Source organism: Scheffersomyces stipitis, chromosome 6 (genome assembly GCF_000209165.1).
Source record: "Scheffersomyces stipitis CBS 6054 chromosome 6, complete sequence".
Lineage (NCBI taxonomy): Eukaryota > Fungi > Ascomycota > Pichiomycetes > Serinales > Debaryomycetaceae > Scheffersomyces > Scheffersomyces stipitis.
The window spans coordinates 1,616,009-1,630,336 of NC_009046.1; the positions used below are offsets into that span (position 1 = coordinate 1,616,009).

General features: G+C 42.9%; 5 protein-coding genes across 5 annotated transcripts; 4 read left to right on the forward strand and 1 right to left on the reverse strand. All coding sequences in view use genetic code 12, as the record gives it.

The window, feature by feature from the left end:
- The first annotated feature begins 239 nt into the window (after positions 1–239).
- On the forward strand, positions 240–5,160 carry NST1 (Negative affector of Salt Tolerance). The gene has a single exon (XM_001385632.1). It carries the CDS (start codon positions 671–673, stop codon positions 4,373–4,375), a length of 3,705 nt encoding a protein of 1,234 aa, XP_001385669.2. The 5' UTR covers positions 240–670; the 3' UTR covers positions 4,376–5,160.
- A 268-nt stretch (positions 5,161–5,428) lies between these two features.
- RHO2 (Ras-related small GTPase, Rho type) lies at positions 5,429–6,610 on the forward strand. Its single transcript, XM_001385633.1, has one exon. It carries the CDS (start codon positions 5,970–5,972, stop codon positions 6,528–6,530), a length of 561 nt encoding a protein of 186 aa, XP_001385670.1. The 5' UTR covers positions 5,429–5,969; the 3' UTR covers positions 6,531–6,610.
- Positions 6,611–7,991: 1,381 nt separating this feature from the next.
- On the forward strand, positions 7,992–9,752 carry PICST_73086 (predicted protein). Its single transcript, XM_001385634.1, has one exon. The coding sequence runs from the start codon at positions 8,269–8,271 to the stop codon at positions 9,649–9,651; it is 1,383 nt and encodes a 460-aa protein (XP_001385671.1). The 5' UTR covers positions 7,992–8,268; the 3' UTR covers positions 9,652–9,752.
- A 927-nt stretch (positions 9,753–10,679) lies between these two features.
- On the reverse strand, positions 10,680–12,074 carry PICST_33182 (predicted protein; the record flags this gene model as incomplete). Its single annotated transcript, XM_001385974.1, has 1 exon — positions 10,680–12,074. The coding sequence occupies one exon, from the start codon at positions 12,072–12,074 to the stop codon at positions 10,680–10,682; it is 1,395 nt and encodes a 464-aa protein (XP_001386011.2).
- A 936-nt stretch (positions 12,075–13,010) lies between these two features.
- Positions 13,011–13,808, forward strand: PICST_68219 (predicted protein). The gene has a single exon (XM_001385635.1). It carries the CDS (start codon positions 13,111–13,113, stop codon positions 13,600–13,602), a length of 492 nt encoding a protein of 163 aa, XP_001385672.2. The 5' UTR covers positions 13,011–13,110; the 3' UTR covers positions 13,603–13,808.
- The last annotated feature ends 520 nt before the right edge of the window (positions 13,809–14,328 follow it).

The following is a 14,328-nucleotide window of genomic DNA, read 5'->3' on the forward strand; positions in this document are numbered from 1 at the left end:
GGTAACTTGATTCTCCGCTATCACCTCCTACAACTTAACTCCCATAGCTTCCAGATTCTGTCTCTGCCACTTGAGTCTACTGACTTTCTCAACTAGCACAATCTCTCTAGTTTAACCACCCTCGCTGTCTATCTGCAGTGCCACAGAAAAATTTTTAGTGGTGAGGTTTGTTGGCAGAGAACAGACAGGTTTGACGAAATTAAGAACTTTTGTAGGCAAAGGACGATACCGTGTCATATTTTGGAAACACCGCAAACTGCTTTTGGATGTACTAAGCGAATTAGACGTGTCTCAGTTGTACGAGTAGATTGAACCGTGTGAAGACAGAATCCTGACTAGACTCGCTAAGCAGTGCCTTCTTGAACAAACAACCCCAGACACAGGCCGGAAATACCATTACAACAACCCTTAACCGTAAGACCCGACATAAGTGAGGCCATATTGAACTAGTTGAATCTCCATATTGCTCAGATATTTCTACCATTATCTTATCTGATCAGTTTTCCAGTTTCTATCAAATCAAAACCAATTCTAAATTCAATATTGAAATTAAATAATTGCAATCCTAAAATTCCATTTGGATTCTACGAACTTCTAGTGAATACCAATAACAGTATCAATATATCAATAGCAATTTCACCAATAACAACCTCCAAAGTGATCTTTCATAATGTCTGATACCACTGATCTGACGTCTCGTTTCCGTCTAGGTGATGACATTCACTTCTCCTACGACAACCAATCACAACCCACGACTTCCGAGTCCCCAGCACCTTCATCATCGAATAAGAAGAAGAAAAAGAAAGCCAACAAGAAGCACAAACAACCTGTAGAAGCTACGTTGAACAACCCTGAAGACGATTATCCGACATCTCGTGTAATCAAACAGGCACCCAATGGCGATGTAATAGTAGAATCGTTGGACGATGAGGCCTCACACCAAAACCAAGAGAATCACAGACATCACCACCAGTATACCAATATATGGGACAGTGCGTCCATTGAAGAACAGGAGAACTTGAAGCTGTTCTGGGAGTCGCTAGATGAAAGTCTGAAGATGGAGCTTGTGAAGATCGACAAGAAGTCGATAATGGAGATTTTCAAAAACGAAACAAAAGCCAATAATCAATCTCATCATGGTCATGGAGCTAATGGAACTTCCTCGGCTAGTGGTGCAAATTCCGCTGCGAACGCCAACCCTGTAACTCCTAGCTGTGCGTGTAAGTATTGCGGAAGAAGAAGCACCATCATCGAAGATGAGTTGGAAAACATATACGACAACCATTTTGATGACATAATAGATTTCATCCACGAAATCCGAGATATCAACGACTTGAATGCGTTGCCAGGTCTTCTCTTTGGCGGATTCCATATGCTTGAAGAGGAGCACAAGCTCCAGAAACGACAACAGCGTATGAAGCATAAACGAGATCATCCAGCTTCGCAAAATCATACAGAAAATCCAGAAGTTCATGGTGAGCATCCCCATGTTCAACCACAAAATTTTGTGAATCTGCGTGCTCCAGCGGACTCAATAAATACTTCTGTAGTTGATAACAGGACTCCTTATCCAGTGGCAGCAGGCTCAATTGGAGCCAAGCAGCTTCAACATCAACAGCAGTTACAGCAGCAGTTACAGCAACAACAGCTTCGGCAACTACAGCAGCAATTACAGCAAGAACAGAATGTTCATAGCCAACCACAGCAGAGTCTACAAATGCAACAGCAACTAAACGAGAATGATCTACCCGGTGGTAACACGCTGGATCTTGCCAAACACTTGGAAAAAATGAGCTTGGAAGACAAGAAGGGCGAATACACCAACGAGCGTAAGATCTTCCAGAAATTACTCGATCCCAAGCTTGTAGAAGTTTTGGACAAAGTCGATTTTGAAAAGGTCAAGTCTGGCAACTATGTTGGAAGCGCAAGTCAAGCAAATCTTTTCCAAAGAGCTGATTGTTTGAGGGAAATAGTACGTGATCTTCACAAAGCTGACAAGACACAATTGGAACAGGGCTTGTCCTTTCTCAAGAACATAAGCTCTATTTTCTCCAACTCTAAGACCCCGTTCCCAGCTGATGTCACTAGTAATCCCAGGAATTTTTCGAGCAAATTCAATGATCAGCTATCCAATTTTGCTGAGGATCTCTTGAAGAACGATGGTAATTCATTTATTGAGATGATGGAATCTCTTTCTGAATCGAGAACTGCGAGAGAAGATTTGCTCAAAGATCCTACCAAGAAGGATGCCCAGGCTTGGGTGGACGAGGACGACAACAATGACAGTAAAAGACCAGACGCCAGTACCGTGAAACAACCGTCTCAAGAATACGAATATTATGAAGAGAGTGAAGAAGATGAAGAAGAGCTCAGTGAAGAAGATGAAGACGACGCCGATGATAATGGCTTGAATGAAGATGACGATCTCGTTCAAGATGGTCACCATGACGACAGTGCTAGTGATACCGAATCAGAGATCTCTGAAGAAGAAAAGATGCAAGAAATTCGTCGTTTATTCCTCATTCAAGTGATTAAACTCTTCCAAGAGAGATTGAAAAGTGCTTACAAGGAGAAGTTATCTGAAGACAGAACCCAGAAGTTGATTGAAGAACTTGAAGCTGAAGAGAATGCCAAAAAGGAAAGAGAGCTTAAGAAGTTGAAACAGAAGGAGAAGGCTAAAGAGAAGAAGAGATTGCAACAGTTGGCTAAAGAAGAAGAGAAAAAGAAGAAGGAAGAGGAGCAAAGAGCCAAGGAAGAGGAGTTGAAGCAGAAACAAGAAGCTCTAAAGGCTGACCAAAGACGTAGAAAGGAAGAGGCCAAATTGAAACGTGAAGAAGAGAAGAAGAAACGTATTGAAGAGTTGAAGAGAAAGGAAGAAGAACACAAGAAGAAGGTTGAAGCTCAGCAGAAGAAGGAAGAAGAAGCCAAGAAATTAAAGGAAGAAAGAAAGAAGAAGGCAGAAGAGGAACGCAAGAAGAAGGAAGAAGAAAAGAGGCAGAAGGAGTTATTGAAGAAACAGAAAGAAGAGGAACGTGAAAGGTTGAAATTGGAGGCTGAGGAGAATGAACGTTTGGAAAAGGAACAACAAGAATTACAGGAATTGCAGGAGCTGCAAAATCAATTGGAGCTTGAAAGTGCACAACTTCCAGCTGAACTCGCTGAGGAAATCAACGCTTCTCCCGATAGCTTCTCGCCTACAAAGAATCATTTGTTGGAGCAATTGTATCAAGCTAGGCCCAGCAGTGTTTCTGGACCCACGACCATTTCTCCACCTATTCAATTCACTCCAGAAGCCGTACCTCCGGTTGCTGCTGTTCTGTCTGTTGTACCATCTGTAGTTCCTATTTCTCCTGCTTTATCTGGTGCTATCTTGAATGGTACCGGCTCTCCTAATAGCAGAAATGCGATGTTGTATGGGTCTTCCGCTCAAGCACAACTTCCAAATGGTCTCAATTCTTCGACTTCTAACATGTCCCCATGGTCAAGCAAATCCAGATTGAACTCTACTTCTGGAGCTTCGTTGCAACTGAACCTATTCCAGCCTCAACTACTGGCTAGCGGATTCAGCCCCTTCAATGATTTCTCCACTCCAGCAACAAGTGCTGGAATTGGTAGTGTAAATGTCAATGCACCATTAGCCTCTACTGCTGTAGAGCCTTTGGCTGGTGCAAATAATGGTGGTGTTTGGAACCCTTCAACTACTTCTTCGCGTAACAACTCAATTTGGAGCAACACTCCTAATCTCAACAATGCTTCCATTTGGGGAAATACTCTCCCCAGTTTGGCTGGAGGAGCTGGTGCTGGAGCTTCTACTCCAAGTGCTGCTCATACTCTTCCTAATTCAGCTCCATTGGCTTCAGACAATGAGTTGATCCAAGTCGCTGCCTACAACACTTTCCAGATGTTGCAGAACTCAAACCAACTCGAATTTGGGGCTGCTCCTTTGATGAAATTGTTTCTGGGTGTCAAGCTCTTGTTGGGCAATAACGCTTTGACCATTAACCAATTATTGAGTAGCTGTGATTCTACCAGCGTATACCATTTTGAGTTTGTGTACGATGATTTTGGAACGGTTACACATGTCAAAGTCAACTTCAACAACGGCGGTTTGGCGCAGAGCTTGCAATCCCAGGCAGCTCCTACCTTGCTCAACAATACATTGGCTACTTCGGCTGCTGGATTAAGAAGTTCTCCTCCTCCAGGCTTGGGCACTAAGGCATCAACAGGTTCCGTACCTTTAAGTCAGTTCAGGTTCAATATCAACGATGCCAATTCGCCTCTCTTGTCCAATCTAGGCGACTGGAGCAGTGGGAATAACTCCACCAACGCAAATGGCAATAGCTCCAATGGAGGCAGCAGGGGCTTGTGGAATTGATGGTTCGTATTGGACAGATTAGTTATCTCTATGTATGATTCGTAATATATTCTGATGGTAAGATAAGAAGCTACTGCTATAAAACTACTGGTGCTAATAGCACTCTACTGTTACGCTACATTCCTAGCTGCGCCAATGGTGCTATGACAGTACTGGTGCAATTAACCAGTGCCTAATAATAGAAATTATACTTCTACCAATCAGTACTACGACACTGCGGCATTCTGTGTCTCCGTGCTGGCAATTATGGCACGACTTGTAGCACCACTTGCTGGTGCCGACAATAAAGAGCTATTGCCGAGATTTGCGCTAGTGTGGATATTTCTGGTCTTTTCATGACTGTGAGGCTGGGCTTGAGCCGCACGGACCTAACCGAAATAGAACGATCTGTTCTACTAGAGAGGCTTCAGATCTGGTAGAACTGTGGACCAATACGAAACTCTTTCAGAATGCGGTCATTGGCAATTGGAGTACACATAAGTTGGCGGAGCAGCGGGTATGTGAGCTGGTGGGTGGGACACAATCAAACTTTCTCTGGAGTATGGAGACGTTCTGGAGCTTCCGTGGAATTTCAACTGGCGTGGGGCAGTGTAAGCGAAAAAAATTTTGTGATTCTCGCTATTGTCACGGAATCTAAGGAGGAGGATCAGCGACAATAATGGTGGAATGTCCCAATGGAGTGAGCCAAATGAAGGGGAGGAAGTACGAACGGAGTCGTATAGGGACAAGAATCTCGTAGCAATTGAGTAATTGGGCGAGGCTTAGTGGGCGATCGTTAGCACCTGCTGGTTTTCTAAAGTAACAGTGGAGAATCCATGGTGATATTTTATGTAACCTTCGTTTATGTCACCGCTGACATTGAAAAGTCGAAATGTGTCAAGCTGGAAATGTCACGACTTTCACCTTCAAGGCTGTATAAATAGTTGGATTTATAGCTGGAAACGGGGGTATAAATACATGCATAAATAGACGCAGTTGTTTTGAGACTGCTATATATATTCAATTGGGTTTCCTTTACGCAATTCCTTCTTTCTTCCGGTAGTTGAGCCTCTTCTCATAGATTTTCCGTGAACCCTCTGGCATTGTTCCGGTCCATTTTTCCATACTAGCATTTCGCAATTAGTCTGTACCTTACGCAGGTGACGAAAAGACATCACCAAAACATTGCAGTTCTATTCTTAGACACAATCTTGCTTGCATATCCAACGGCCCATATAAATACGTCTGCAATCCGCCTAGCCAGAAGCAGACCATACCCAGGAGCCAGAGCTAGAGAAGAAACGGCGCTGAGTTCTTTGTAGAGAAGTGCACACTGAGAGTAGAAGTCATCGCATAAAACTCGGCGTATTTCAGTTCAGATTCTTCAGACTCAGATTAACGAGCGTCGCAGATCTCACACCACCAGCACTGTTAACGGCATACCCATCTCAACAAGGGCATTAGTTGGGCATCGCTAACCAAACAATCTATAATTTCACTAGCTACTCATACAAAATCCACTTCCTGAGATTCGCATTCTCAGTTGACAGTTCAAATTCATTTTTCACTATTAGTTGACTAAGATTCTCAGTACCTTTCTCTAAATATCCCACTCATGATTGAAGCCATCAAGCGAAAACTAGTCATAGTCGGCGACGGAGCCTGTGGGAAAACGTCGCTTTTGTATGTTTTCACTTTGGGGGAGTTTCCCACCGAATACCATCCCACAGTATTTGAGAATTACGTGACAGACTGTCGAATAGACGGAAAGGCAGTGCAACTAGCACTCTGGGACACAGCAGGCCAGGAAGAATACGAACGACTCCGACCTCTCAGCTACTTCAATTCACATGTCATATTGATTGGCTTTGCCTTAGACACACCTGACTCGTTGGACAACGCCAGGACAAAGTGGATCGATGAAGTCAAGCAATATTGTCCAGATACTCCATATTTATTAATTGGGCTCAAGAAAGACTTGAGGAAAACAAAAGACAGAAAAAAGTTTGTGCAACCAGAACAGGGAGAAGAAGCTGCCCGAGAGATCAATGCCAAAACTTATCTCGAAAGCTCAGCATTAACTGGCGAAGGCGTGGATGCAATCTTTGAATTTGCGACTAGAACAAGCTTGTTGGTTCAGGAAAAGTCAAAAGACAAATGTTGTACTATATTGTGAACCCCTGGATGGGCTAATAGATCAATTAGATACGAAAAACTCTGCATTAATATCATGGGCGGTGTGATCACCTTGGTTAGAATAAATTATTGTAGGCTAATGTAAAAATATAGGTAGATTCAAACGACCTCGGTGAGGGTCGAACTCACGATCTTAAGATTAACAGTCTTACGCCTTAGCCAACTTGGCCACGAAGTCATTTCCGGTCCAAAACAGTCACGAGACCAAACCGGTTCTGTTTGGACACGTGACATTTGGCACATGCCTTAACGTCCTTGGAATAATGTCCAAGAGCCAGAGAACCAGGTCTTTATGGCAAGCTCTGCATGAAGAGAGTTCTGTTGATGGTTGGCATGTTGTTCTGCCAAGGATAATCGCTATTCACAAGGTTTTAAACTTTTCAAATGTGAATTTTTCTGAATCAGCAATCGTGACGTAAGTCATGTTATAAATTGAGCGAAGGAACAGAGTTTTATCACGAGATCACGGGCCACTACAGAATCGTTCGATTCCAGCAGTATTCGTATCCCTGTCTCATGATCTGCATTCTCCATCATTTCCTTCTGTGTTGAAGACGATAAGAGAATAACGATCCGGGGCCGTTGGCCTGTATGTGGCGGTGAAATTCGGTTGATAGCCGACCCAATTGACCGAGAGAGATGTCTGGGCCAAACGGCTCCATTCGGTCAGGACAGATAGGAGGGATTTCTACATGAAAAGAAGGAACGTGGAGCAGAGACGAAGAAGAGAATGAGATCCGTGGAGTCGTATACTGTGAAATACGGGACAACCGAATAGACTCTGTAGATATTTAGGGTTTTCTCAGACTCATATATACAGCCCTCAGCAGGATCTCATTAGCAGAGAGGCTCAGGAGAAGCCCCCGCTCAGCGAACTGAGATGTGACAAGATGGAGCTGGACTCTGTCTCTATACAATGTGGCTGCTGGGTTTCTATTTTTCCGCAGTAGGTTCACAGTCCCGAAATCAGTTCTTGTTCTCCCCCTTGAGCCGTTATCTATTCGGCGTATGGCTCCCTTCTCCGGCTTGGCGCAGTGCAGTTAAATTACGTGCAGATGCCACAGGATATCGAATTATGTGAAGGAAATTGATGAAGGAGAAGCCTCTGGGAGGGAGACGGGAATGATGGAAAGGAGCAGAAAAGGCACCAGAACAGAATTGAAAAGCTGGCCGGAACGACCCAGAGCAGGCGAAGTGGAGCAGCATTACCAGAATTGTAGAACCAAATAGAAATGGCGGAAACTCCAGATCAGACCGAGAGTAGTCTGAGCCCGAGTGTGACTGTGTAGAGGAGTTTGTCATTTGGGGCCAATGCACATACTACATTTCCTAAGGTGTTTTCCTGGCCCCTCCTTCTTTAAGCCTTGCTATTTTTTTAACAGTTTTCTTTTGTTCGGATCTGTTGGATTGTATTCCAAGAGTTTGGATCCACTTCATTTGTCTTGATCTCGGTGTATCTGGTTCTTTTGCAACTGTAAACCTCTGAACCACGTGTTAAGCATCTCGTCGGACCACACTACTAGATTCCACATTCACACTTTCATATTGCCATACTGCCATATCGTCATACTATCATATACCGAATCAAACCATCGTATATCTAATATTTCTGTCCTCAACCAAGGAGAACCACGAAACTCCACTTATACAACTATAGACCATATCTAACTATTGGTTGCACCACAGCGAACTTCATAGTTAATTGACATACTCTATCTATGTCTTCCTCTCCGACTCCTACAGCAGTGCCGGTGTCTCCACCGTCACAGCTAGACACAGACTCGCTTGATCTAGACGACTGGGAACGCCCTCGCGATGTACCGAATGCCTCGGGCTCTTCCTTCTTTGCCAGAACCAAGTCGTTCTTCGTAGATACCGTCTACCACTCGTACATTATGCCTAATACGGGCATCTCACTTCTCATCCTTTCGCAGTTCTTCAACTCGATCATGGTGACTACTTGTAAATTGCTAGTAACAGACAAGGACTTCAACACTCCTATCCACCCACTCCAGATCTTGTTTGTTCGTATGTTCATCACCTATTTCTGCTGCTTGCTCTATATGCTTCTAACTCGGTCTGTTCCCGACGCTCCCTTTGGTCCTCGTAACTTGCGCTGGTTGCTAGCTCTTCGGGGCTTCGTAGGTTTTTTCGGGGTCTTTGGCTTGTACTTCTCTTTGCAGTACTTGAGTCTTTCAGACGCCGTAGCCATCACCTTCTTGATCCCCATGGTCACAGGCTTCTTGGCCTGGGTCATCTTGCACGAGCGGTACTCGGTGATTGAAGGAGTCTGTTCCATCGTCTCTTTGGGCGGAGTTATTTTGATTGCCAAACCACACTTTATCTTTGGAGCTCAGTCAGACAGTGAAACGTCTTCGGTAGACGAAGCAGTTGAAAGTTCATCTACTGAAAAGCGTCTTTTAGCTACGGGTGTTGGGCTTGTGGGTGTTTGTGGGGCTTCAACTGTTTACATTGTCTTAAGAAAGATCGGAAAAGCTGCTCATCCACTTTTGTCTGTTAGCTATTTCGCTCTTACCTGTTGTGTAATCACCTTTGTGTCGATCTTGGTAATCCCATCGTTGCACTTTGTATTACCCAGCAATAGGTACCAATGGGTTCTCTTCTGTTTGATTGGCTTCTCTGGTTTCTTCATGCAGTTTTCGTTAACTGCTGGAATCCAGCGTGTCAGAGCTGCCAAGGCTTCTCTCATGAGTTATACCAATATGGTTTTTGCGCTCATCTGGGATTTGACTATCTGGGGCCATTTCCCGGGTCTCTTAAGTGTTTTGGGTATCGTCTTGATTATTGGCAATGCTGTCATCATCATCAAGTACAAGCCCGGTGACGACGAAGCAGGCTCTTCTCGTAGTCATGCCAACGATATCGAAAACAGAGGTAAGTACACTCCTGTCACAGAAGAAGAAGCTATTTCTCTACAAGAGTTCATTATTGACGACGACGAGGAGTCAGATAACGACAAAGACTCCAAAACCAGCGACAGGGAGTTCACTATGGAAGGAAGCAAAGACTCGTTGAGCCCGTCGATGGAACAGTCTTCTTCAAAAGAATCTCAGCCTGCGTTGGAGCCTGAGACCAAATAGACATAGACCAGTCTAAAGTGCATTTTTTAGTTCTTCGACTATTTCCTCATATAATTTGTCAGTTAGGTTTAAATTGATAGCGATAATATACACTAGATAATACAATTAACTATAAGATACCATGTAACATTAATCATTATGACAATTCGTAAATACAAGATCCCGCCCAACAATAAACTTTAATAGCAAACATAATTTCATTCGTGCCAACATTATTCAATAGCCATAATTCATTGCTGTGTCATATGTCATCCAACCAGTCCAACTCCTTCTTTACCTGATTGAGCTGAATCAAGTTTCCATTGACCTTCAAATCGATATCGTTGATCAATGAATCCGTAGATTTTGTAAGCGAGTTCAAGTTTGCAATCAACTTACGCAGATTATTGAGATTGATATCTATATACTCCAATTTGAGGAAATCGTTGGAGTTTGGATTGGAAGGTAGAGTTCTGACTTGACTGACCCATTTCGTAGTTGAAGCCAATGACGTTGCTGGTTTGGGTCGCGTAACTTCTGATCGGCTCTGGCCACTCTGGGATTTTCTTTGATGAGTGTTACTATTGCCACTTCTTCCGTTCAAAGCATGGGACATTCGTATGTGGTGTAGAGAAAGAAGTCTGTGAGGGATCTGGAAATTTCTATATATTTCAATTTAGTTCGTGCGACAGTATTCTCTGCGATAAGACGGAAGATTACCATAGAAATTGGCACTCTATTATATAAAATCATTATGATTATATTGACAAGTAAATAGTCATATCTACTTATCTGTCTGGATCTTCCTTCTAATCTAAGAATTACATTAACATTTGGTTCAGTAGTTGGTACTTTTAATTCTTCATTTCCCATAGTTAAGAACTGTGGGAATGACTGCGAAAAGTTGAACCTCTTCATTGCTACCACATATCCAAATCAGTTGTTATTTCTTAAACTTATTTTAGTACATATTTTGTAGTCTACCATTCTAGTCTACATTTCCTATTTGCCAATCTCTAGTTTTCTAATACTCATTAGTGTTTAAACTCCTAGATCATACCATACACGAGTCTGTCGTGCTTGAAGCTCTTCCTCTCATCGAAAGGAAGATCCTTGTCGTCGATGCTTTCTGGGTCTACTTCCCAGTTGTTATCAAGTTCGCTTATCAACTTGGAAATTGGGCCAGGGTACCATCTTCCACCGTTGATAGTGAACCAGCCTAAATGGCCCCCGGTGGTAGTGGTGATTAAGGTGGTGTATGGGTTCATGCTGACTTCACTGATAGGTAACGTTCTGTTTCCAGTGATTGGGTCATCCTTAGAGCTGAGAATCACTACAGGCACACGCACATTGTGCAATCTCTGAACTGGTGAAGCGTGTCTGTAGTAAGCTTCAGCGGTGTTCAAACCAAACATCCTGGAAGTGAAGTAGTGGTCAAATTCCTTCAACTTGGTCACAGAGTATTTGTCTGGGTTTTCCCTGAAGTCCGAGATGATGGGATCATCCTTCAAGTTTTCGTCATGAGCATCCAATAATTTCAATAAACTCTGACACATTGTAGGTGAATACACATTATAGCCAATAATGCTGTCACGGAGATGTCTGGAACTGTCCGGGAAATCCCATGGGGTTCCTACGATGGTGGCGCCCTTGATATTGTGGTAAACAGTTGAAGCTTCCTGGCCCAAGTAGTTTGCGAGAATGGCACCTCCAAGGGAAAACCCTATGAGGAAAATACGCTTGTTCGGCCACTTGCGCTTTATATGCTCGTTGATGAGGTAGCGCAAGTCGTTGGTCCAGATACCGTTATACAACTGGGGAGACGTGATCGTATGGTTGGCACAACCACGGGAATTTAGAACCATGGCATCGAAATTGTATGGTTCCTCGGAGATAGTTCCCAAAATTGCACGTATGTAAGACTCGTACGAACCTCCAGAAAGTCCATGTAAGGCAATCAAGAGAGGCTTGGAGTTGTCAGCCAAGAGCTCTTGCTCCTTAGACGGGTCGAGGTACTCGGTCCGAGGTGGTAAATCGCGGATCTGGTGAGCCGGTTTGTACTGCTCATGGTTCACATCGGGAAATAAACTCAGAGGTTGAACATAGTCCAAAGCTATAGTAGACGTGCCTTCCCATCTATCGTAGTGAATGTCATCTCCATCAACATTATATGTCTTGTTTTCAACATTTAGGATGACCCGCTTGTAATGGATCTGGTCAACATGTTCAAACTTGTTGAGCGCAGTATAGGCCGTTTGTGTGTGGCCTGAAGAAAGTAACGGGTTGATGTAGAACGACGAGTCTTGAGCCAACTCTGGCACTTTGGATTTGATGATATCCGGAAGAGTCAGCAGGGAGTCACCGTTTTTAGATCTGAATTTGATAGGCTTGATCGGGACATAGTTGTCAACCTTGGAACGTATCCAGCCCAACCCAAATACCATTTTCGACAAAGTTGGAGCTTTATCGAGAGATATGAAATTGAAAATTTATTGGAGATTTTAGAACCCAAATAACCTCGGCAGTTTATAGATCACGTGATCGGCTGCGAAATTTTTACTTGCCGAGAAGACCTTAGCAGAGTGAAAATGGTTCACCGAAGCGAGGTTTGGGTATGTCAGTTGTATCTGAGAGGAAGAGTATCTTGATCTGTAGATGCTTCATACACAAATGCTTGTCTAATTAAATGTATTGTAAAAGTTGTGTTCGTTACTTGGAATGTCTTGAGAAAAGCTTTCCAGAGTCTATTCGAGAACAGGCAGAGTATGTCCATATGGCAACCTGGACCTATCAACTCATTTTAGACAAATCCTAGAGAGGACAATGAATGCTGAATGAAAAAGAATGTCCATTGATTTGTTTTGATCCGCACAAAGTGTTTTCGCTCTGCAACCGTTGTGATTACAGCCATGCCATTAGTGATATATGATTGTCTTGCAAGAAATCTTGCTCGGTTAAAGCGGCTGCAACCTCTGAGTATGGGGTAATCATATTCCGTTATAAACGTCTGGCTCTGTTGAATGCTTATTTCTTCTTGATGCAAGGTAGCGACCTCTTTCCAGTAAGCCACTCTCCACAGAGGAGTTAACTAGATAGCTCCAGATGATAGATGGCTTCGATATTCACATTTCTACTCTACTATCTTTCGAAAAAGAAGATGAATACGAACCACAGGCACTACACACGTTTATTGTAAATAGCATACTTCCACCATCATGTTTCGCAACCAAAAGTATGTTTCAATTTAAGCCATGTTCGGTAGTGATTCGCGAAATCGGTTGCTACACGGCTAAAGTGAAGATAGCTACAGTAGAACGGATAAGGATAAATGGAGCCGTGCATCAACTAGAAATAGTATGAAGGGGAGTTGATTCGTCCTGTGAAAGTTAAATCCTGAACTATAAAATCGGGGCAGTTTACTTCAGAGAAAGAAGAAGTTTATATCCCACAAGTGAAAATCACTTAAAATTACTCTTAAACATGTTTGTCTTGATTACTTTATCACTACTTTTTCTTAGAATTGTTAGTACTACCGAGACTGATCACACAGTAACTATTGATTTCTTGAGAAACACCATCGATGACCCGGTGACATACCCGTACTATATGACCAATACACGCGCCAACACTACTACGAAGAAATATGAAAGTGGCCTACCTATTCGTAATTATGAAATTGTCATGCATGAAGAGACTGGGCTGTACCAAATATCAAGAGACGGCACCTGGGGTCTTTACGACATACACCTAAATCGTATTGCTATTGTCTCTGAAGAATTTGCTTCAATCCTCGACACATCACTTGCAGATCAAGGTATCATAATTGATCAAGAAAGGCTGATTGAGAATCTTAAGATTCAGGCACCGCAAGAACTATTTTCGCTTGAGAAACCGTCAGCTGAAGAATACAGATCTATCTTTTTACAGTATTTAGATGACCTTGAAACTTCTCTACAAGAGGATGGGTTCTAATTGGTCCTGCTAGTGTAAAGGAATGGTACAATGGTTTTTCATTGTATGGCACATACTCGGAATCGAGTCATCTTTCCACGAGTTCTAAAGGTGTCGCTTCTTCACCTCTACGATAGTGAATTAACAAAATTAGACATGTAAAACGGACAACTCGGCCTGGGAAAGATAAAACCTCACGTACAAGAAGAAATAAAATTACCCCAGAGAAAGAACAAAGATTTTATATATGGTTTTTGGAAGCTATCAGTAGAATAAATGTTTATAATAGACTGCATATAGTCCCGTCTTCGATAATAGCCGAGTAGCGCATGTAAGCCGTCTCGGGTATTCTTAAATGTCCTAGAAATCGTCTTGGAAAAGTCACCATCAAGCTGAAAAGTAGAAACTTCACCTCTAACCAAATTGCTTATCATTTCCAGGACTCCAATTACCAATAATTACGTTCTTTCCATAAAATTCAGACTCTCTTAAACTGCTGAACTAAGTGTACGGCATATAAGCGTCTCGTTATCTTCCATTTAGTGCTGTAGTACGATAGCCAGATCTTTACCGCTTTTTCCAGAGAGACCAAACCACCATAATCTAACAGCTCAGTAGCATTGCCGACAGTAGTAAATCCTGCTCGAACCATACAATAAGCTCAATTGGGCATCTATCTCTACTTTCATTCACTATGATTCGCTGCTATCGCTTATATGCACGCCATCCATTCCCGGTCTTGCTTCC